A 23,470-nucleotide genomic window follows, 5' to 3' on the forward strand; every position below is an offset into this window, starting at 1 on the left:
CTTGACCCACGTCCACGTTTTGTGCCCTATTGGGCCAATGCTAGCCAAATAGTTCGGACTTGATTGACGTCCATCATGTTCATCGAATGCACGCCACATCGATCCGTTGGGGGACAAAGCATCGTACTTAATATGTCTCCTGTCTCTCTCGTCTGTGCAGGTGATGGGGCGAGAGCAGCCTGGACCGCTGGACCCATCGACGAGCGCTGGCTGGATACGAGAAGGCACTGGGAGCAGACCACGCGAAGATTTCAATACCGTCGGCAATCTCGGACTTCTCTAGGTGACTAAGGCAAGCTGGCCAAGGCGGCGGCGATGCAGCCAAAACGTGCTCACAAAGAACGGACGAACCTTGGGTGAGCACTCGAGCATCCTGACACGACCCAACGCAATGAAAAATCACGCCGACACGCTGAGAGGATCTAGAAAAGTTGGACAATGCAGATCCTTCATCGTAGTATGCTATTCCATTAGTGACATGTAATACGACGGGTAAATCGCTTCATCCTCTGTTGTTTTGATCGACAACATTTATAGTGCGAATGCCCCAAGGTCTTCGTGCGCGCGAATTTGCGAGGCATTCCACTTTGAATGGTGAGATTGTGAAATGAGATAGAAGGTGTCGGTATCCAAGCTTCGTGATCAATGTGGATTGTCGACACAGCCTTCCGGTATCTGAAGGTATAGAGACGCTCACACTCCGCTCCGCTCCCTGACTTCATACATACAACCAGCCTCATCTGGTTAGCTTCCTGAGCAGCGGATCGGCACCACACCAACCTCACGAGCAAATTACATATACGCCAGACAACCATAGGTAGCTCTTCAATGCAGCTACCTTCGGGTTTTGCCTCTGTCCGTAGCTATCAAGTGCTTTCTGAACCCTCTTTGCTCTCGTGTTTTCATACATGGGTTTACCTCTGGTTGCTTTTTCCCTCTTCAAGAGAAACCCTTGTCTCTTGTGACAGCCTAGGCTTCGCGATTCATCACAACCACCCACCGTGGTGCATTACTGCATCCCCCCCCCCCTTATATATGGCTACAGAAAGACTCAACATGCATTGTTTATTATATGTGTTATCTACGTCGAGCAGGGTCCGTCCACTCGGATCCATTCGCCGTATTGCCGACCTACCCTCATCCAGCGGACTTAGATACTAATGTACTTCTCGCACCGTAATCGCGAATAATGAGAGAGAGGCCCCTAAATGATATGGTAGCTACCGTGGCAGCAGATCTTATTTTCTCATAAATTCCTTTCCAAAAAAAAAAGAGAAGGGTCACTCTCTCGTCCAGATATCAAAATGCAAATAGTCTCACCAGTGGTTAACGATTCAAAGGCATTTCCGATATCCGTACTCCCTTAGAGTTGTTTGGACGAGGTCTTCTCTTTCTATTCTCTTCCTCATCGGCTCGGTACCTTCTATGCCCCACCAATACCCATCTTCCACCCTTCTCCCAAGATGTATGTGGTATTTCGCACGAGATATTTAGAGCGCAGTCAAGCCCCGTCTGTCTGTCTATGTCTATGGTCTATATCCATGTCTAACGAACTCTTTTATTTAGCCAGATCCACAACCTGGATGCCTTGAACCCCCTTAACAATCAAGCCTTCGTCGACGGTAAACGTCTTGGCCACCCTAGCCACATCGCCGGCTTCGACGAGCTCGACCACTTTCTCGCCATCCAGGGGCCCGTTGACCAGGACCTGCAGACCCTTGATGATGTCTCCGTCCGGCGCCTTCAAGCTCGGGTTGAACGGCACAACACCCCCGGGTCTGACGAGGAGAGGCAACGTGTCGAATCCATGGGTCTCGGTATACCATCTTCCCTCTTCGTATGTTTTGGTGTGGTCGAAGAAACTCCTCCACTTGGCTTTTTGTGATGCGCCGCCGGGATCTGTGCGACTCGAAAAGGGGACGTAAAAGGTGACTTCGCCGCTCTTGTCGAACACCGGCGCGACCAGCAGCTCGCTGCCGAGCATGTACTGCGTGTCCAGTGTCCACGTGTTGTTGTCGACGTCGCCGAACTCGAGCAGCATGGCGCGCATGACGGGCGTTCCGTGGAGATGGGCCTCGAGCGCCGTGAGCAGCAGGTACGGTGTCAGGGCCAGCTTGCGCTCGACGCTATCCTTTAGCACGCGGCTGCACGCCTCGTCTTCGCCCGAGTATTTGTCCCCGTCGTAGATCCACGGCACGCGGTAGCTCGAGCTGCCGTGCAGGCGCGAGTGGCTGCCCAACAGCCCGAACTGGACCCAGCGCTTGTACAGGGCCGGGTCTGGCAGACCCTCGAAGCCGCCGATGTCGTGGGCCCAGAGCCCAAAGCCCGAGAGTGCCAGCGACAGCCCACCCCGCAGCGTCTCGGCCATGGCCTCGAACGTGCTCTCGCAGTCGCCGCCCCAGTGCACGGGGAACTGCTGCGCGCCGGCGGTGGCCGAGCGCGCAAACAGACACGGCGCCTTGCCTTTGCCAGACATGGCCTCCCACACGACGCGGTTGTATAGGTAGGCGTAGAAGTTGTGCATCCTCACGCTGTCGCTGCCGTCGTGGTACCGCACCTGGTGCGGCAGGTACGGGATCCGCTCGCCAAAGTCCGTCTTGAAGCTGTCCACTCCCATGTCCATCAACCGCCGCAGGTGCGACGCGTACCACTCCCGCGCCGCCGGGTTCGTAAAGTCCACCACGGCCATGCCCGCTTGCCAGTTGTCCCATTGCCAGACGGTCGGCCGCGGCGTGTCGGCGCGCATGACGAAGTAGCCGTTCTTCTTGCCCTCGAGGAATAAGGGTGACGCCTGCGCAATGTACGGGTTGATCCACACGCAGACCTTCATCCCGCGCTCCTTCAGGCGCCGCAGGTAGCCCGTTGCGTCTGGGAAGTTGTCGTCGTCGAACTGGAAGTCGCACCATTGGACTGGATGATACGGTCAGTGCCATTGATCGAGGAACAAGGCTGAAAGGTGAAGTAGAAGGAAACATACAGGATTTCATCCAGAAACAGTCAAAATGAAAGACTTTCAGTGGGATATCCCGCTCCTTGAAGCCCTCGAGGAACGAGGTGACTGTCTGCTCGTCGTACGAAGTCGTGAACGACGTCGTGAGCCAGAGCCCGTACGACCAGGCGGGAGGCAAGCCCGGACGGCCCGTTAAGGCAGTGTAGCGGTCCAGAACCTCCTTGGGCGACGGGCCTGCGATGACCATATACTCGAGGCTCTCACCCTTGACGGCGATGTTGACACGAGTGGTGCGCTCCGACTGGATCTCCAGCATGACTTTGGCCGGGTTGTTGATGAAGACGCCATAGCCGCGACTGGACAGGTAGAAGGGGATGTTCTTGTAGCACAGCTCGGAGCTGGTGCCGCCGTCCTCGTTCCACACGTCGATACTCTGCCCGTTCTTGACAAACGGGCCGAACCGCTCCCCGAGCCCGTAGATCTTCTCGTGCACCGAGAGGTCGAGTTCCAGCAGCATGTAGTTGTCCTGCTGAGCGTACATGCCCTCGGAGATTCGGTACCCCGGGGTATCCGAGCACGACACCACGCCGATGGAGCGAAACGAGTGGCCCGTGAGTCTCTTGGAGTTGCACGAGTACGTGAATGCCAGCTCATTGGGGGTCGTGTTGATCGACAAGTCTAGCGGTCCGCTCGTGTAGTCCAGCGATTGCCCTGGGTTATTGTGAATCTTCGGGGTTGGCGACGACTCGAACAGAGGGAAATAGGGGCCTCGATCCTCCTCGCCGCTCCAATGCGTGAAGTTTGCGGCGATGACTCCTTCGAGCGGAGTGCGAATCCGAGCAGAGACAGTGCCGACGTTGAGCGTGTCGCCCCGGCTTTTCTGTGGTTTCGTGAGCAGCAGGTCGACGGCGTTGTCGTCGTTGTTATCGTGAAGCCGCTCCACGTTGCCCATCCAGTTGAAAGATACCCCGGATCGCGTCCGCCACATGCCCTCGGTGAACTTCATGTTGGGCGACGGGGACTGAAGTGGCTCTTTGGGGATCAAGCTGCTAGGGGGAGCAAATACTTGACAATTTGTAGACTTTGTAGTCACACCGACGACTCCGGTATCTTGGGGGACAAGCCTTTCACGTGTTTTAGACTGTTACCGTCCAACAGTGTATGTTTGTGTAGAAGCACTCTGCAAGAGAGGCGCTACACTCCCTTCGAGCCATCACATTAGTAGTTAGATAGATATGGCACCTAGCGATGGAAGACTTGTTCCCCAGAACGTCAAAGTACCGGTGTCTAATCAATCAAGGATAAAATCCGGAGGAAAGTGACGATTTTGGTCAAACAAATGTAAGGAGCATTCTTGGCAGACAACTTGGGCAATACTTCGGCTTGACTACCTAATAGCCCACACGCCAGGCTATTTAGGCAGAATCCTTTGGTTGTGAGTAAGCCTAGTGGCCTGAGAGAGAGGAGCAGTGGTTGACACAGTAGGTAAGAAGTCATTAAGTGGATATTTACCGGAAGGGAAGCAATCAACGCGGGGTCTTGTTGGCTGGGGCTCGCGAAACCTGGGGGATTGATCTAATAGCTAAATGTCTGATCCTCAGGTCGTTTTTAGAGACAACAACGCTTCGAGAATGTCGAATGGGTCCGGCATCCTGGGGCTGGTGCTGCTCGCCGTGCTCCGGGCAGATTAATGCTCCAACAACAACAGCATGTGTCTGCGGATTAGTCTTCCTTTCGATTAAAAATGTCCTGTCTATCCTATGGAGCAAGCCCCTCGGTCTTGCCTATTAGTCTTGAGGTGTGCCCCGTATTCTCATGTTTCGTGCTCAATCCTTCTTCTCCATATAGGGCAGACACGCCTCATAAACTTCCGTGCGGCCCGAATACTTCATGTACCGCTGAAACACACCTTCATCCACCACCCTCGCGCTCTGCAAGGACCCTGCGATGAAGAAGTCGGTGTAGCTCGGCCGGGCGCCCAGCACGAAGGGGCCCTCGGCCTTGTGCGTCTGCATCAGCTCGCCGACAGCGCGCAAGCCCTCGCTCGCCGCGGACCAGGCCGCGTCCTCCTTGGCCGGGTCGTCAAGCAGGTCCTCGAGGCGGTGGCCGAGCGAGGCCTCGCGCGTGCGTCTGAAATATTCCTGCGCGCGCGGCGACAGGATGTTGATCTCGCGCGGCAGCGTCGACGCGCGGAACACGGCGCCGCTCACACTGCGTGCTTTTGCTTCGATTTCGCGCCCTAGCTCCGACGTCAAAGGCACCGGCGGGTCCGGGTATGTCGACTCGAGGAATTGCGCGATGACCGCCGATTCCATCAAGTATGTCTTGCTCGGGACGTGGTGGATTGCCGGGACGGTATATTTGGTCTGAGATCCCGATAGCGAAATACCCCTGGGAGGGGTTTTCCCAACGTCAGGACAAGCTCCCTGACGCACCATGGGAGTGGTTTTGCACCCCGTGTGCATTGGAGACGTGGAAAGGGATGGGTAATTTGAGGCAACAAAGGAAGGCGAAGAACAGATCAACTCACAGCTCTTTCAGCGTGGGTTCGATGTCCGGGAACTCGAGGAAGACGGTCTTGTAAGGGATCTGCTTGTAGTTGAGCATGAGGCGGATTCGCCAGACAACAGGCGAAAAGCAGACGTTCTTGATGCAGGCCAGGTCGTAAAGGATGATCTCGGGCTCGGCTTGCGCGGCGGCCATGGTTGTGTGCTCTCTTGGTTCACTTTTGGAGAAGTTTGATAGAGAGGGGTAGAAGCACAGTTGGAAGTCTTTTGGATGGCTGAATCTAATGAGACTGAGAACATATTGTGCCCAGCGGACAGCAAGGAGAGGCCGATAAATATATATATGTATGTATGTATGTATTTCAAATCAATGCCGCGTACTTCAGGCAGCAACTTTCAAGCATGAAAATGTGGATTCGAAGTAGCTCCCTTCCATCCTAGCTGAGCGACGACTGCACTTTCTGCCAATGAAGTACATCCCCACTAGGAACTCCATACCTCACTCCAAACCCCTTTCTGCTCAGCCTTACAGCGGAATGTCAACACCTCCTCGACTTGAAATTTTTTCTCTTAAAAAGTAAGAAAAGAACCGAAAGCCTCCGATTAATCATGTCTCTTCACTATGATAGTGCTGCACCACGAATCTGCACCGTGATATACGCCGAAGAGGCTTCGATTCCTTGCTCGCTGGATGCTGTATGCTGGACCCGTCATGTCTAGTATACAAAGACTGGTGTCATTGCAAGAATAGCGTAGCTTACTGCAAAAGAGGACAGAAGATGGCACTGGCAAGGTGATTCGACTTGAGTGGGTGCGTCCACAAGGGCCCAGCGAGCGGTAAGCTGTTCCAGATAAGCCCAACCTCCTGTTGTCGGTTTTGTCTTGTCGAAATGTGAGTGAAGGGTCATGAAGGGAGGGATTAAAGATGCTGAACTTTCCTAGTCGCACGCTCGCCGCCAGGAAAGATGCCATCGGTCAGAAATTGTGCAATAGATGGTAGATTCTTCCAGACAGAGTCGCTCACCCATTTGCGGCTTCTTTTTGCCCCATTACCACATTCGTAGAGCATCTGCCTCTCTCGTTGTATGTGCACACTGGTAAACGAGGTAGGGAATTGTTGTCCAGCCATCTCGACGACGAGCAAAGGATATAATAGGGAAAGGAAAGCCTGTTTCTCTCCAGTATTTTATTCACCACCGTTGACTTCTTCATTCTTAGCGTGCCTTTCAAAAGAGATTTATTCACTTGATTGAGAGATTCTGCAGCGCCGTGATCGAAGTGAGAAGAATCTCATGCAGAATCTGCCTGGTGTCAGTGTCACAGTAGGTCATCGGCAGAAACGTGGTATGGGCTGGCTATCTTTCGAAGCGGGAATACAATTCGCAAAAGGTGAAAGGCCATGTACAAGGCTGACACGCAGTGTAGCTCCCTCCTAGTTGTCCTTGCGGGATACTAGGGGCATATATCCTGGTTTTCTTTGCTGTCGTTCACTTCACGTCTCTTGGAGCAAAACCTAAAGGGAACGGGGATCCATTCGCGTCTCAATATCTGCGGATAAACCTCGGGTGTGCACGGAATCCGCAGTATGGAGCAGAATGTTTCCAATATCGCAAGCTGACTCTGTGAATCAACATCAACCACCATGCGGACACGGCCATGAACTCCTCACACGACTGGGGCCCTTGAAACACCCGCCACCCTCATCTCCTGCCCTTCCCACCCAAACAAGAAAAGAAGATGGCAACAACCTACGGCGGCGGCGTCCCTCTCTCCTACGTAACCCCCGAATTCCCCGCGCTGTACTGGCCCGTCCACGCCAACCCGGGGGAGGCTCAGTACCTCTATTTCCTGGCCGACATCTACCGCTACACGCTGTACTGGACGCTCATCACCATGGTCGCCGCGCACAGCTGCGTCGCCACCTGGGCCGTGCTCATGCAGTTTTCCTCGGCCAACCAGCGCCGCAAGTACCTCAACTCCCCCGCGGGCAGGCTGCTCAGTAGCAAGAACAGGAAGTTGTTGGGTGACAATCCCATCGGCGAGACGTTGAGTTGGGTCTGGATCGTGCCCATCGTGTACGTTGTCATTGGGGCGAGCGAGGCGTTGTTGGCGGGCAGCTTGGTGGGACTGGTCTTGGGTGCGATTTACAATGCTGGTTATTTTGGCATGAGTACCTGGACGCCGTTGTTGTGGGGAGTGATCAATATGCTTGTGTTGGTCGTGAGCAGTTTCAGAATCCAGGGTGGACTATGAACAAAACAATACTGCTTACATCTATATCTACTTCGGTCAAGAGCACATCTCCCCAGTGACTGGCCCGATTCCGCCTCAAACATACGAGACGGGACGCACAGTCGGTGGGGTTTAGGCGACAAACACAACCTTCGCAAGCCAACAAGCTTGCAAAGACGAAAGTGTGTACAGTATTCGGAAGACCATATCCCAGCTACGATGATGGTCTGGCAGGTCAAGTAAGAACCTGCAGCTAGGATTGCGTTCTCCGAGGCCTCTGTCAAACAACAGTGCATGGCAGACTGCGACAATGCCCCAGCAGAGCAGAAGGACCTTGCGGGTTCCAGAGCTACTCGGCATGGTCAATGGAATGAACAATTTCCGTCAAGATCCAACGATCAACTGACATGATCGGCCACTTCCTTTGGGTGTGACGCTCACCAGTCAAATGCAGACGTGCTCTCAGCGTGAAGGCTGAGTTGCTATCCTGCAAATGAGAACTCAATAGGTCAGAGACTGTCATAATGCCAATAAGGAAGATACTTGTCTCATTATGAATCTACGCCTGGCTCCGTCCCGAGCATCGCCCGTGGATGTCGTGGCTGAATCTGCAGTTTGCCATCCGGTCAGCGTTTGCCTCGTAAAACCCATGAACGCTCAAATCAAGCAAGATAGATACTGATTGCAAATGCAGACTCAAGATGCCTCCCAATGCAGTCTTCATTCGTCTTGGCCGCCCTGCTGGTAAATGTGTCGCGTTCTAGTAGGGTCTTTACGCATCTCATGACCACTGCCGGTAAAGCCCACTTGAGGCAAGTCAGTAACATTTCCTCGAAATTCAAAGGCTGAGAAAGGAGCACCTACCTCTGGCATTCACGCTTTCGCCCGTGCGGAACATGCTTTCCTTCTTGGTGATTTTCCCGGCCTTGCTCTTGGCTGCAAAATCTTGCCATTTGGACTTGCCGGCTTCCAGCTCCTTGTTGGCCTTGACCTTGCGAGGTATCTTTGCCGGCCGAATGGGACCATCGCTGACTTTGCTTGGTTCACGGCGGGCTTGTTGTGCCAGAGCTGGGTCGACGCTGGCTGCAGCGGAGATGACATTTGGGTTCGCCGGCGGAGACACTGGGGTGGATGATCCTGACATTCCATCAGCCTTGCGCTTCCTGGCTTCATTGGTCAGCGGCTTGATGTCCTTTGCTTTGAGTGTTTCTGTATTGCCGTAGTTTTTGAATGTTACGATGTAGACTGGGTCACTGGATGAGCCTGTGATGGATGTGATGCGCGCCGTATAGTATCCACCATCGCCGGATTTCCATCTCGCCGAAACTGTGTCGTTGACAGAGAAGGCTGAGGGACTGCTCGTTTCTTCCGATTCGACCTCTGGCTTCCGATACCCGGCCTGATACGCAGGATGATTCTCTTTGGACCATTTTTCCTTCACCGGCGGCGTTGCGGGTTGTGCAGGCGGAGCGGGCGCTGATGGAGGCTTTAGTTCTGCAATGGCAGATTCGGTGAGGGAAATGACTTCTTCAAGTTCTTGCCTGAGACTCTGCAACTCGCTATTGTCCGGATCATTTTGCAGACTCAGCTGGACCGTCTCCAGTTGAAGTTTGTATTCCTTCACTTCGCCTTCGAGGGCTGCGACTTCCGCACTGCTCATGGCTAAGAATTTGCGGGGTGAGGGAGGACGATGAGGGCGCAAAGGAGAGATGGGGTGTAAGTGGTTCTAAATTACAAGAACTGAAGTACAAATCAATCAGTTAGAGCGCGGTTGGATATGGGTCTTCATCAAGCACTGTAGTTTGACAACGGGAAAGATGGAGAGGCCACTGCCAGCGCCTGCGCCTTGCCAAGCCTTTTCGCCTGCGCAGTCGGGAATCTCGAGGTTGGAAGCTAACACTCCATCGTCCTTTGACGGACTCATTCTTAGTCCCCATTCACCCTCTCAAACAGTGTGCCTTTTTAGTCGCTGTGCCGCGGCCCTTCTACGAGAAACCGAACACGTCAAGTTCCCTACCGGAATCCTCGCCGACCACAGCCTCAGGTGACAACCTACGGACACCACGGATCACTAGGATGAGGAGGGATGATGACGTCGATCTGAAGAAAACACCCAGAGTAAGAACTTAAATTGACACAGCGGGTGTGACTATATGATGGCGCAAAAGGTACCTCGCGGGACCCATTGTCCTCGTATCCTGACGAAGTAAATTTGCGCTTGAGGCGCTGCGACAATTGGTGGAAAGGCAGGATGACGGCTGGGCAGGCTGTTTGTGGTAGAGTGGCAGTGAGCAGGCAGCGTCGCTGATTCGTCGACATGGTTGGAATCGGTATTGAGATGGACCGCCGTGGATGGGCATGGATCGGTCGCGACTCACTGCCGCTTAGAAATCAACTTGAGCACCACTCACACCCAGCTCACACGTTGTCTGCTTTGCCTATTCCTGCTGCCTTCGCCCGAGCATTCGCCACATCTGACCCTGGCCCAAACGCGTGGTTTTCCCTCATCTACGATCAAGAGGTTGTTGAAGAAAATAATTCTAAATAGCTATGTGCGCGAGGGGCTGTTGTGGACAGAGGCAAAGAGGCAATCCAAGAGGGGAAAACATACCCGCATACCACCCTCAATGGGGCATCTACCTATAGGCTAGGTCCAGGCATGCACACCCCCCGAGATGCCCCCTCTAGCTAGGCATCCTGCCCCGTCCAGAGGCAGTTAGCGAGAATAATCTAGCGGTTTGGGGGCTTCCGGGTAAAGAGCATCACCAACGGGGGGTACCTGAAGGAGAAGCCTATAGGTGGCATCTGGTCCCTCTCGGCAGGGTTCTTTGCAGGTCAGCACTGCAGTGTACCGAGTAGTAGACCTCACGCTACGGGGTCTGCGCCCTACCTAGGTAGGTAGATTCCACAGAAACTTAGCACTCATCTGCCACCCAGCACTCCGGATTGATCTCATCGCAACTCACAATCCCCTTCCTTCCCCTTCCCTTTTCTTTTCGTATCTTGCTTTTCCCCTTCCCTTAGCCACTTGCATCCCATTTGTCCGTTCCGGAGTGTCCTCAGGGTCTGCTCACCTCAAAATCCGCCTGTGCCATCATTGAGGGCTTTCTACCGAATCAAACCTACTTTTCCCTGGGGAGGCATTGTCCCTGGTGCAGTGGCCGCCCCGCCTATTATTCGCTCCCGCGTCCTTTACCCTCTATCCCACTCTGCTCTCATCCCTCCATCCATTTTCCTTTCTCCTCCACACTTTTCTTATCCAACCTGCGACATTGGAGGCCGCCTCTCGATACTGCTTATTGACGCGGTAGAAGGGGGCACCGTCTGGTACCTTTTGCAATCGATCTTGTTCCCGCCTCTGTACCGACGACCTTAGCCTGAGGCTCACGCAATTGAACAAATCGTCCTCCCAGAGATCCCGCAGCTTTCACCAAATCCATGTCGCGACGGTCTACAGACGGTCTTTACCTGTCCCCAGAGCAACAAGAGCTTCTTATGGCGGCATTGAATGCGAACCACTCGCCTAAACAATCGACGTCGAACACCCAAAGGAACACCCCACAGAATCTCAACTTCACGCCAAACATGTCCAGTGCTCCTGGGTCGGGGAATCTCGAGTTCAGTGATGACAGCCCATTCCTGGACTTTGATCCCGATGCCGACTTTGGAGATGAGTCATTTGACTTTGATGAGAATAGTCGCATGATCGGTGAGATACCCGGAGAGCCGGCAACCACCGAACTCCACGATAAGCGAAAGAGCGTTGATGGAAAAGAAGACGACGACGAAGGAGGCGGTAAAAGAAGAGAAGGCGAAGACAAAACGGCCAAAAAGCCGGGGAGGAAGCCATTGACTTCCGAGCCTACCTCCAAACGCAAGGCCCAGAATCGCGCCGCTCAACGAGCCTTTAGGGAGCGCAAAGAGAAGCACCTTAAGGATTTAGAAACCAAAGTCGAAGACTTGGAAAAGGCCTCGGAGTCGGCCAACCACGAAAATGGCCTCCTTCGTGCCCAGGTGGAGCGCTTGCAAGTCGAATTGAAAGAATACCGCAAGCGCCTCTCGTGGATCAGCAGCAATGGCTTGAATAGGTCGCAGCCAGTAGCAACCGGGCAAAATCGCAATCCCAATGGCAACGACTTCCAGTTCGAGTTTCCCAAGTTTGGTGATCTGCCGCCAATGCCTGCGACGAAGTTGTTTGGCAACTCAAGTATGCAGAAGCCACAGAGCACCAGCATTGGCAGATCGCCCTCTGTTCCTACCCCAAGTGCAACCCCAGGTAGTCAAACTGCAGCCAGCCGTCGTTCTACTTCGGGTTCACAGAAGCAACCTACAAGATATGGATCTATGAGCCAGTCGCCCATCGCCAACACTTTTACCGCCTCTCCCCAGCCCCAGAGTCAGCAACAAGAGCAGCATGGAAGTGTGGACAGTTTGTCTGGACTTTTTAGCCCATCAATTCTGGAAGCCAGTCGCCATGCTAGCCTGGGAGGCTACTTCCCAAAATCTGCCGTCTCTGCGTACAACGCTGCCAACCAGAATAACCGCGGCAGCCTTGACAACGGAGCCTTGGGCAATATGCCCGGGCTATACTCGAACTCGAGTATTTCCAATTCCGACTCCCCGAGTTCATCCACTGAGTCCCATAATGCCATATCGTCCATTGGCACTTCTCCAGAACCGAGCTTGAATTCTCCCGCAAATAAGCTTACTGAGTACAATCTCAACCCTATCAGTGAAGAAAATCAAGCTCCATTTGGTGGTAAGGACTATCTCTGCGATCAACTCCAGCTGGCCTGTGGCTGCGCGGAGGATCCAATACCTCCAATCTTGAAAATGTCTAACGAAAACCCGTTAGGCTATGTTAACGACCCCGGCTTCGACGTCAACGGCATCAACTGGCTTGCTCAACAAAACAACAACTCCTTTGACCCGATTTTGTTTGGCGACTATCGCGAGTCACAAGACAATATTCTGTCCCAAGACTTTGGGGCATTCTTTAACGATGCCTATCCGCTTCCGGATCTAGGTAGTCCGCTCCACAACTACAGCGACGTGGCGCCGGAACCGAAGACAGACCTTCTGAAACAGGTGGAAGAGGCCAAGAATGGCAATGAGGAAGTTGTTCCCGACAATGAGAAACCCATGACCTGCAATAAGATATGGTCGGTAAACCCCTAACCTAGAATTGAGCCCAAGATGCTAACATCAGTCATAGGGATCGACTGCAGTCAATGGAGAAATTCCGAAATGGCGAGATTGACATTGATAACCTGTGTAGTGAGCTCCGAGCAAAGGCTAAGTGCTCCGAGGGTGGCGCCGTTGTCGACAAGAAGGACGTCGAGAAGATCTTGGGCGCTGTCTAGACACGAAAAAGGTGCTCGACTGAGGGCCTCGACTGAGGCCTTGGGATGTACTCAAGTGCGATCGTTCGGACTTATCAATGGGTGGATTGCAGGAAGGCATTCTATACCATGAAAAAATGGCTGCTTTGGGATATACCTGGCCTGCATGTGTGCTATGAAGCTACCACGGGGATGATGCGATTTGGAGTTGTACTGGCCGAGGGCAAGGTTTGACTTATTTACATGTAACAACGTCTGCCCGCCAACTTATTGTGATGTTGGTGAGGACCCTTCATTCACAGACTTCCCGCACGAGCTGTGTGGAAGATGTAGCAGCAGCAACATGTCACCTACCTCTGATACAAAGAAACCTGTGCTGGCAAGCTGGTTCTTCTATTCAGCTGTGAGTCTGTGACAGAAGTAAAGGGGCGGAATGCCAAGAGACTAGTCCCATACAGGCAAGAGCAGCTCTTGCCGCTTGTATTTTGCTTTCCTGGGGTTTCGCCCATGAATTTGTCCCGAACGACCTGACAGTCTGAACAGTCGAGCCTTTACATATTCTCCATCGCCTTTCTACCATTGTTCTCCTTGCCCGTCCTCCAATATCTCTGAGCTAGACGCGCCTTCATCTCGTAAAAGCCCAGACAACTTTCTAATACTAATACACTCCCAATCTTCCAGATCTCTTGAGTCGCCGCACACTTCACTGCCTGCGGCCTTATTTGCATCCACGACCTCCAGCTTGCCATTCACTCATGGCTTCAGTAAGTCCCTTTCCTTTTTCACACCAGAAGCCAGACTTGAACTCCTTCCTTCCCCTCTCTTCTTGCGCAACTATGGCGGCCCGATTCGTGACCCCCATAGCACTTCCGCTGATTCATCTGTACCAACAGCCACGACCTCAGTTCCCGAATCCAGGATACCTCCCCAACGGTACAGCCTCAGGGCCGACTCCTGGGGCTCAAGCGCTCTTGCCAAACAACGGCCGCATCATTCAGTCCGGTTCCATTCGAGTTCTTTGCATCGCAGATGTCAGAGGTTAGTCCGTGTTGCTTCATTCAGCCCACAAGTCAGGTCTGATGCAGGAAATCCCAGGAAATCTCAGATCTCTCAATGAGCTGGCAAAAACTGCGAAGGCCGACTATATTTTACACACCGGCGATTTTGGGTTCTATGACAACACTTCGCTGGAGAGGATAGCCGAGAAGTAAGGATATACTCCAGGTGCGGCAGTTTGGGCACCATGGCTGACACCAGCTTTAGGACACTGAAACATGTCGCCCAATACTCTCCACTCCTGAGTGAAAATGTCAAGCGCCAAATTGCTCAGCCTCAGCCTCAGCGGCCGATCAAGCAAATGTTCACACCGGACCAACTACCCCTGTCAGAATTACCACTTCTGCTCAACAAGCAAATCACCCTTGACGTGCCTGTTTACACGGTTTGGGGCGCTTGCGAAGATGTGAGAGTGTTGGAACGTTTTCGGTCGGGCGAGTACAAGGTGGACAATCTGCACATTATCGACGAGGTTAATTCAAGATTACTCGATATTGGCGGAGTAAAACTCAGACTCCTCGGTCTCGGCGGCGCAGTCGTCATTCACAAGCTGTTTGACAACGGAGAAGGCAAAACCTATATTGCAGGCGGCCAAGGCACCATGTGGACAACGCTGCTTCAGATTGGCGCTCTGATCGACACTGCGAACCGCGTTTACGACCCCTCAGAAACCCGCATCTTTCTGACACACGCGTCACCTGCCAGGGACGGCATCCTCAACCAGCTCTCTGTCACTCTGAAGGCTGATTTCTCCATTTCAGCGGGTCTACATTTCCGATACGGCAGCTCCTACAACGAGTTTTCTGTCAATCCATCGCTTGACCACTACCGCGGAAAGTTGGCGGCGTCCAAAGCGTCCTTCCAGGATGTGTGGGAGACTGTCAAGATGGACGTGGAGCAGGCGATCGAACAAAATACCAATCACAAGGCTCTTCTTCACAGCGCTCTGGAAATTGTAGAGAAGATGCCCAGTACTGCTAATGGAGGCAATCCTTTTGGCGGTCCTGTGGGCGGTGGACCGGGGGCAGGCCAGGTTGACGAAAGTGCCTTTAAAAACATGTGGAACTTCAATCTCGCAGACGCTGCATTCGGCTACCTTGTTTTGGAAATTGAAGGTGGCCGTATTGGTACGGAGATGCGGGCACAAGGCTTCAACTTTGCTCATCGCGGAAAACCAACAGTCCCTTCGACTATTCCTCAACCACCGCCGACAGGCCCAGGATCCGTGGTCTCGGGTCCCGTGCCTCCTGCCCCTGCTTCGACTGGTCCACCTCAAAACCGCACTCCTGCGTTCCCTGCACCGGCACAACCTTTCCCACAGCAACAGAAGCCTCTGCAGCAACAACCGCCCCCACAACATCAGCAGCAGCAGAGCAGACCTGGTCAAACTCCTCAGCCCGCTCCAACACCTGCTGTTAAAATGGGAACTCCTCCTGCAGAAGGGTCTCCTGCTCCGCCTGTGACCCAGGGAAAGCCATTGACGCCTCAACCATCGACTTCAGGAGTTCCAACAACTTCTGCCCTTGCGGCCACCAACGGTACCAGTGGGGACAAGATCAGTGAAGGTGACGGTGCTAAAGCCAAAGTTGCAACGCCTCCAGCCGATCGCAGACCTCCGACTGCTCTTTATGTGTCTCAGGCCGACAGTGAACAGCATATCCGAGACTGTTTTGGTGACGAAGACCGTGAAAAGATCAAGGCCATTAGCCGGATGGGCAAATTTCCCAACTGGAAGGTGCAATTCGAGACGCATGAAATTGCCGAAGCTGCTTTGAGCAGAGTGCAAGGCGAAGCGCAAAACCACAAGAATTCTTCCGGCAAAATTCCGAAGTTTACATGGTTTGAAGAGCGCACTGACCGTGTTCCCGGTCTTCATCAACGTGACAACCACAGCCAAGGTGGAGTTGGGACATGGCAGCCTAGTAACCGGGGGGCGGCTGGATCGACCAATGCTCCCAGAGGCGGAGGGTATCAGAGCGGAGGAGCAAGTGACAGTGAAGGCGGTCGAGGCCGAGGCGGATTCCGCGGGCGTGGGCGCGGTCGGGGAGATGATCGAGGTGGGCGCGGCGGTCGAGGTGGCGGACGAGGCACTTACCAGAACAAGACGACTGATGGAGCCGCGGACAGCAAACCCGCAGATTCGAAGCCCAGCGAGGTCAAGCCAGCTGCTACTGCAGGCGAGAATTGAAGGGATTTTCGTCTTCGAGGAGCACTGGCAGCCGGTGACATTTTTGCCGGCAAGGGGAGAGAATTCTTGACAGTGGACGACTTTTTACAGCGACCGGGAAAGAACAATGTGCATTATGGGCTAGGCGCCAAAGGATGGGATGTCGAGGGAACTGCTTGAGCCGGAGTTTGAACAGATCGATTCTTGAGGCTGAGGCCCCGGTTGGCACTTGATACCTGGGAAGGATAGGGGGAGCTCCCGGGGTTTCTGAGCGCATCTTTCTCTTCCAACATATGTATTTTAGCCTTGCTAGAAACCAAAAAAGAAAACCGCGGGAGAGGAGTTGCAAGGGGGGGACTGCACAGAGGGTGTGAGAGAAGCGAGTTGGAAGGGAGGTGGTGTTTGCACAAATACCCAATACCAATTCATTGGAGTCGTTGCGTCCTAGGTACCTACCTAGGTACCTATGGGTATTCTTTGTACTGTACCTCGTATGGTCGCGTGTGCTTCTATCAGCCACGGCTACAAAGTACGTTAGCGGTGCCTGGGACTATGCCTGGTAGGTGCATAGTCGGCATTAGAGGATCGTCCTTAGAGTCAACGGTCTAGGCGCAGAGAGCCAATGTGGCGCTTAGGGGCACACGGGTGACAAGGTGAGGATAAAGGGTGGTGCAAGGTCAGAGCCAATTTGTTGGCGGGGCGGCATGGCAATTAGCAGCTAGCAGCTGGCAGCTGGCACATGGCAGAGAGTGAATTACAGTGGACGGGGCCTTCAAGTTGAGAAGAGAATGAGTCGTGGAAGGAGAGATACTAGTATCGAGGGCTGCAAAAAATGGTGACGTGGGAAGTGGAGGAGCGGAATTGGGCTCGTCATTGCAGCCTGCGGAGAAGGTCACGGTGCCAGTCACCCAGAGTGAGTGTCAGTGAGTGTCAGTAATACCACTACTTCCTAGGTACATACCTTCTTAGGCCTCATTGCAAAACAAACGGTAGACAGACTCTCCTCCTGCTTCATTTTCCCCTTTGCTATCCCACGTCTCGAGATTCATCTCAGTCGTCTTCGTCACTGTCTCTTCTTTCCTTCTCCTCTACAGAATGACATAGCCTGCGATTCCCAGCCACAATTCCACCCCACGACAACCGACGACTCCTCCATCCTCCCTCTCAGTCCTCATCGCGCAAGCAGGCTCGATGCGCCTTTTCTCTCCTGCCCTAGCAGCTCTTGCTGCCTCAACCTCTAGTCCACTTGCACTATGCTCTCCCCCTACGCCCCTCCATGAAGCCGGCCGATGCGCCATTCGTGGCCACTGTGGGAAACAAGGCTTCTTCGGCTCGGATCTCCCATGCCCCGACAATGAAAAGGCTGCAGCTCCTTCAGAAGTGGTCCGCGAAAAGCTGGTCAATTTGTGCGGAGCAAAATGGCAAGAAACCGATGTCTGCTGCGACGAGGACCAAGTGAATGCCCTTTCAAAGAACCTCAAACTGGCCGAAAGGATCATCGCTTCATGTCCCGCTTGCAAGGAGAATTTCTTCAACATATTCTGCACCTTTACCTGCTCTCCCGATCAATCGTTATTCGTCAATGTCACCGACACCGGAAAGGCCTCCAATGGCAATGATGTGGTCACAGAGCTGGACAATATATGGTCAGAAGACTACCAGAGTGGGTTTTATGACAGCTGTAAAGAGGTCAAGAATGGCGCAAGTGGTGGCAAGGCCATGAGTTTCATCGGAGGCGGCGCTACCAACTACACCGAATTTCTCCAGTTTTTGGGCGACAAGAAGTTACTGGGTAGCCCGTTCCAGATCAACTTTCTCGAGAAACCTCGGTCGGAAGACAACCAGGGCATGGAAGCCTCTGACCCTCGTGTCTATGCTTGCAACGATACCGACCCCAACTTCCGATGCAGTTGTGTTGACTGTCCGGAGGTCTGCCCGACTTTGGAGCCGGTCAGTTCTGTCGAATACTGCCACGTCGGGAAGCTTCCTTGTCTCTCCTTTGCCGTCATCATCATCTACTCAATCTGTTTGCTGCTTCTCGTTGTGGCTATTTCGGGGCACGTGGCGTATCAAAGACACAAAAAGTGGAAGAGTGAGAGGCTCCAACTGCTGCAGGATTCTGCACCAAGCGACGATGAAGATGAGGGCGAGCTGGTCAACAATGCGGGCGTCCTCGACCGGCCGCAACGAAACTATTACCTCAATCAGGTATTGGACCGTGGGTTTCATGCACTGGGCGGATTCTGCGCCCGTTACCCAGCCCTGACCATTGGTACAAACATTGTCGTAATTGGACTCCTTAGTCTTGGGTGGCTCAGATTCCAAGTCGAGAGAGATCCGGTTCGGTTATGGGTCAGCCCGAGCTCGGATGCTGCCCAGGAGAAGGCCTTCTTTGACGAGAACTTCGGTCCGTTCTACAGGACAGAGCAAGCATTCCTCGTCAACGACTCGTCCCCCGACAGCTCCGTCTTGAGCTACGACAATCTCGACTGGTGGTTCGACATCGAACAACGCATTTCACGCATGATGTCACCCGAGAATGGTATTAAGCTGGACGACGTCTGCTTCAAACCAACGGGCTCTGCCTGTGTGGTCCAGTCTGTAAGTGGATGGTTCGGCGCTGGCTTGATGGATGACTGGAAAGCACAAATTGAGCATTGTGCAGCCCATCCTGGTGACCAGATGTGCCTACCGGAATTCATGGATCCTCTGCAACCGGGACGCGTTCTTGGTGGCTACCCGAGCATTGACGATGTCGCAGATGCAAAAGCCCTGATCACAACGTGGGTGGTCAATAATGATCAGCCCGGCACAGAGGGAGAGGCTAGGGCCGAAGAGTGGGAGCGCGCTCTCAAGCATGAGTTGCTCATCTACCAAGAATCCGCCAAAGCACGCGGCCTGCGGCTCTCCTTCAACACCGAGATCAGTCTCGAGGAGGAGCTCAACAAGTCGACCAACACGGACGCCAAGATTGTAGTCATCAGCTACGTGGTCATGTTCATTTATGCCTCCCTATCCTTGGGCTCGACAACGCTGTCCTTGAGATCGTTACTCAGTAACCCCGCAAATGCTTTCGTCCAGTCCAAATTCACCCTGGGTGTCGCGGGCATTCTGATTGTGCTAATGTCAGTCTCTGGCTCGGTCGGCCTCTTTTCTGCAGCTGGCGTGAAAGTCACGTTGATCATTGCCGAAGTCATTCCCTTCTTGGTTCTTGCCGTCGGCGTGGACAACATCTTTTTGATTGTGCACGAGTTTGAGCGTGTCAATGTCAGCCATCCCGATGAAGAAATCGATGTAAGAGTTGCAAAGGCACTTGGAAGAATGGGCCCCAGCATTCTCCTGTCTGCGTCAACCGAGACGATTGCCTTCGCCATGGGCGCGTTTGTGGGGATGCCTGCAGTCAAGAATTTCGCCGCCTATGCCGCAGGTGCTGTCTTCATCAATGCGCTGTTGCAGATCACCATGTTTGTCTCCGTCTTGGCGCTCAATCAAAGACGAGTCGAAAGTCTTCGGGCAGACTGTTTCCCGTGTGTGACGGTCAGGGGCGCGAATTCCACCGGCATGCCTGGCGGCCATTTCTTTGGCAGTGACGAGGAAGGATGGTTACAACGCTTCATCCGCAAAGTCTATGCACCAAGTCTGTTGGACAAGAAGGTCAAAACGTTCGTCGTTGCCTTCTTTGCAACCCTTTTCGCCGCCGGAGTTGCGCTCATTCCGAGGGTGCAACTTGGACTCGACCAGCGCATCGCGCTTCCTGAGGATTCCTACATGATTCAATATTTCAACGACTTGTATGACTATTTCGGATCGGGACCACCCGTATATTTCGTTACTCGGCACCTCAATGTCACGGCGAGGGAGCACCAACAAGAACTATGCGGCAGATTCACCACCTGCGACGAGTATTCGCTAATGTACATTCTTGAGCAAGAATCGAAACGCCCGAATGTCAGCTATATCAACTCTGCCACGGCCAGCTGGATCGATGACTTTTTCTACTGGCTCAACCCCATCTCGGATTGTTGTAAGAACGAAAACGGCGAGACCTGCTTCGGCGAGGATGACTGGAACATCACTCTCTCCGGCATGCCGGAAGGGGACGAGTTCGTTTATTATGCTAAGAAGTGGATTCACGCCCCTACAGATGAGGAATGTCCAAACGGCGGACAGGCCGCCTACTCGAACGCCCTGGTCATCGACAAGAATCATACTGACACTCCAGCCAGTCATTTCCGAACGTTCCACACGCCGCTACAAGGTCAAGACGACTTTATCAACTCCTACGCCGCGGCTAGGCGGATATCAGATGACATTTCTGCACGCCACAATATCGACGTGTTTCCGTACAGCAAGCACTATATTTTCTTCGATCAGTATAGCAGCATTGTTCGCCTGACTGCGACACTTCTCTGTGTGGCTGTTGGCATTATCTTTGTCATTTCTTCGTCATTGTTGGGTTCCTTGCTGACAGGACTTGTTGTGGCGGCGACAGTCGTCATGATTGTGGTGGATATTATTGGTGTCATGGCGGTTGCTGGCGTGTCCCTCAACGCCGTGTCGCTAGTGAACTTGGTCATCTGCGTGGGCATTGGTGTCGAGTTTTGTGCACACATTGCCCGAGCATTCATGTTCCCCAGCAAGTCGATCATGGAGCGGGCCAGGCACAAGTTTAGGGCAAGGGACATCCGGGCTTGGGCGGCATTGGTCAACGTCGGTGGCAGCGTCTTCAGCGGGATCACAATTACAAAGTTTGTGGGCGTGGTTGTGTTGGCCTTCACCAGGAGCAAGATCTTTGAGGTCTATTACTTTCGCATTTGGCTGGCCCTCGTGATCCTTGCGAGCAGCCATGCGCTGGTGTTTTTGCCCGTGGCTTTGAGTTTCTTGGGTGGTGATGGTAGGTCTCTTACCCTGAGATCAAGAAAGACTAGAGCTGACATTTGACTGATTAGGTTATATTGATCCCGAGAGCGAGGGAGGACTGGAAGAAGACCTCGCCAGCCGACGATACCGAAGTCTGTTGCCGGACGACGATTACTATGATTCAGAAGATGAATGATAGCCGTGTACCGAGAGGGCTTGGATACTATCTAGGTAGCCTACTTAGGCGCCAGTACGGCCCCTAAATAAAATAAAATGTATCCGTTGGTCTGGGCCAAATATGTGCTCCATGTTCCATGTTTGGCGTGATTGTAGGCATTGCAACCGGGCATATTTTGCATCGTACATATCACTCCTGCCCTGCCTGTATCTGAATCCCCTCGAAGGAAACCATATGTAGTCCTGTCAAGGCCAAGGCCAAGTTCGAGGTTCGAATCTAAGTTCAAGTTCAAGGTCAAGCTCATTCACTAGTCCTCCTCCTCGTCATCATCCAGATCCATGACCCGGCGCGTACCTCTCCCTCTCCCCCGTGCCCTGCCTGCGCGCCGGTCATCCTCCGCCAGCTGCGTCTGGGGCACCACGTCCACGTCCGCCTCGTCTCCCGCTCTTCGCACTCCTGACATCCGCTCCGCTTTGATTTGCTTCGCGGATTTGCGCACGCTGGACGGGAGGGGAGGCGGGCTGCTTGATCCGAGAGCCGCGGGGCGTCTTTGCGTGCCTCGTACATTATGCCCGTCCCCATCGTCGTCGTCATCATCGCTGTGGCTTTCGCCGTCGACGTCGCTTGTCGCGAGATTATCCCTTCTCTCCTGCGCAAGCAGTCTCGCCACTCTTCTTTTCAAGGCTGGGTTATCGACCAGATCCGCCTCGATTAAGGGGGTGTTGCACTCGGGACATTTGACCTGTTTGATACGAATCTCGCGTTCGCGCCTCGCGCGCTGCTTCTGGTTGTTGCCCAGCTGGCTGAGCTCGGCTAGTTGGTCTTGTGTGAAAGGCGCGAAGTCGGTCGATGTGCTCAGCATGGACAGGATGGCGGCGCGCTCGTAGCTGTGGTTGCAGTTCTTGGAGGTTACCGGGTCGATGTAAGGGAGGAGTGTGATGGGGCATTTGAGTCGGGTTTTTTCGGCGGCGATTTCGACTTCGTCTTCGTCTTCTTCCTCTTCGGTCATGCTCGTCTCGTCGGCGTTGGAGCCTTGAGGATGGTGGCGGCGTTGACTGGATGATAGGGAGTTAATCCGTCCTTCTTCGGCGGCGAACCATAGGCTCTCGTTGGGCATGGGCGGCGCGGATTCTCCGGGGTTTTTGGCGTCGTAGAGAACCCGGTACCATCCCCTGTAGTCGTTGTTGCGGGCGTATCTCTCTGTCAGTGTCTTGGATGTCCATGTCCGCGCTTGCTGGGTCAGTGCTGTCGAGAGAGAAATGTGTGGTGTGTCAGCTGGGTGGATTGTCGGGAGCATCGAGGTTTGGTGTCTCGAGCGGGATGATGGTCCAGCATCTACGTCGTTATCATCCTCCTGCTCCTCCTCTTCTTCGTTTTGGTTTTGCTCGGCAGCTTCGTCACCGTCGTCCACAACCCGCCTCCTCTGCCTGGTTCTCTGCGTCAAACTTTGCGTCTGGTGATCCCTGCGGGGCTCTCCCATGCTCTCTTGCGCCTTCTCCACCACCGCCTTCAGAGTTGCAGGATACTCGGCGAGCCAGGCCATGTCGTCGATGACGCCCCGGATGCTCAAGTCCATCCTCTTGGTCAGAGCCTCGACTTTTCGTTGGAACTCCTCATATCTCGCGTCCGCCTCGGCTACCGCAGGGTCTTCTTCGTTTTCCTCTGCTCCTGCTCCCCCGTCCTCGGTCCCATTATTCGCCGCTTCTCTGCGCCGAGCTTTTTCTTTGCTGTGTCTGGCTCTTCGGAGGTAGGCTCGGTCATTCAGTTCGCCTGTCATGTCGGTCAGGAGTTGTGCCGCCTTTTTCAGATGTTCTCGGGCCTTGGTTTCGCGGTCTCGCTGGTGTTGCAGCTCGCTGAGGGATCGGACCGCTTCCTCGTTGAGGGGGGCTGTGAGAGGCTGCGGTTCGAATTGTGTGGGCGCCATAGCGTGAGGACTCCGAGGGTTTGGGGGATGTTGGATGGCGGTGAGTTGTTAGGGATTAATGAATGAATCCTTTGCTCAGGCCTTGCGGCGGGCGAACGCGTCGAATGGCGTCGCGTCGTGCTTCGTGGGGGAAGGGAGCTAAACCCCTTTTGGCCTCTATACCTCAGACTCCATATTACACTCGTCACTGGGCAGTGACTTCCTCTCTTCTCTAAAACTGTATTTCTCACTCATTTTCCTAGCCTGTTGCCAGA

The 23,470-nt window shown here is 53.7% G+C and overlaps 8 protein-coding genes across 8 annotated transcripts; 4 read left to right on the forward strand and 4 right to left on the reverse strand.

The window, feature by feature from the left end:
- Positions 1-1,558: 1,558 nt before the first annotated feature.
- On the reverse strand, positions 1,559-3,956 carry Z520_07774 (uncharacterized protein; the record flags this gene model as incomplete). Its single annotated transcript, XM_016778271.1, has 2 exons — positions 1,559-2,910; positions 2,978-3,956. The coding sequence occupies 2 exons, from the start codon at positions 3,954-3,956 to the stop codon at positions 1,559-1,561; spliced, it is 2,331 nt and encodes a 776-aa protein (XP_016630631.1).
- An 820-nt stretch (positions 3,957-4,776) lies between these two features.
- Positions 4,777-5,653, reverse strand: Z520_07775 (uncharacterized protein; the record flags this gene model as incomplete). Its single annotated transcript, XM_016778272.1, has 2 exons — positions 4,777-5,341; positions 5,481-5,653. The coding sequence occupies 2 exons, from the start codon at positions 5,651-5,653 to the stop codon at positions 4,777-4,779; spliced, it is 738 nt and encodes a 245-aa protein (XP_016630632.1).
- Positions 5,654-7,194: 1,541 nt separating this feature from the next.
- Z520_07776 (uncharacterized protein) lies at positions 7,195-7,710 on the forward strand (the record flags this gene model as incomplete). The annotated part of the gene is made up of 1 exon (XM_016778273.1): positions 7,195-7,710. One exon carries the CDS (start codon positions 7,195-7,197, stop codon positions 7,708-7,710), a length of 516 nt encoding a protein of 171 aa, XP_016630633.1.
- Positions 7,711-8,409: 699 nt separating this feature from the next.
- Positions 8,410-9,349, reverse strand: Z520_07777 (uncharacterized protein; the record flags this gene model as incomplete). The annotated part of the gene is made up of 2 exons (XM_016778274.1): positions 8,410-8,495; positions 8,554-9,349. 2 exons carry the CDS (start codon positions 9,347-9,349, stop codon positions 8,410-8,412), a joined length of 882 nt encoding a protein of 293 aa, XP_016630634.1.
- Positions 9,350-11,127: 1,778 nt separating this feature from the next.
- Z520_07778 (uncharacterized protein) lies at positions 11,128-13,052 on the forward strand (the record flags this gene model as incomplete). The annotated part of the gene is made up of 2 exons (XM_016778275.1): positions 11,128-12,851; positions 12,905-13,052. The coding sequence occupies 2 exons, from the start codon at positions 11,128-11,130 to the stop codon at positions 13,050-13,052; spliced, it is 1,872 nt and encodes a 623-aa protein (XP_016630635.1).
- An 815-nt stretch (positions 13,053-13,867) lies between these two features.
- Z520_07779 (uncharacterized protein) lies at positions 13,868-16,275 on the forward strand (the record flags this gene model as incomplete). The annotated part of the gene is made up of 3 exons (XM_016778276.1): positions 13,868-14,069; positions 14,127-14,238; positions 14,295-16,275. 3 exons carry the CDS (start codon positions 13,868-13,870, stop codon positions 16,273-16,275), a joined length of 2,295 nt encoding a protein of 764 aa, XP_016630636.1.
- Positions 16,276-17,445: 1,170 nt separating this feature from the next.
- Z520_07780 (uncharacterized protein) lies at positions 17,446-21,310 on the forward strand (the record flags this gene model as incomplete). Its single annotated transcript, XM_016778277.1, has 2 exons — positions 17,446-21,148; positions 21,204-21,310. 2 exons carry the CDS (start codon positions 17,446-17,448, stop codon positions 21,308-21,310), a joined length of 3,810 nt encoding a protein of 1,269 aa, XP_016630637.1.
- A 289-nt stretch (positions 21,311-21,599) lies between these two features.
- On the reverse strand, positions 21,600-23,216 carry Z520_07781 (uncharacterized protein; the record flags this gene model as incomplete). The annotated part of the gene is made up of 1 exon (XM_016778278.1): positions 21,600-23,216. One exon carries the CDS (start codon positions 23,214-23,216, stop codon positions 21,600-21,602), a length of 1,617 nt encoding a protein of 538 aa, XP_016630638.1.
- Positions 23,217-23,470: the final 254 nt, after the last annotated feature.

Source organism: Fonsecaea multimorphosa (genome assembly GCF_000836435.1).
Source record: "Fonsecaea multimorphosa CBS 102226 unplaced genomic scaffold supercont1.16, whole genome shotgun sequence".
NCBI classification, from domain to species: Eukaryota; Fungi; Ascomycota; class Eurotiomycetes; order Chaetothyriales; family Herpotrichiellaceae; genus Fonsecaea; species Fonsecaea multimorphosa.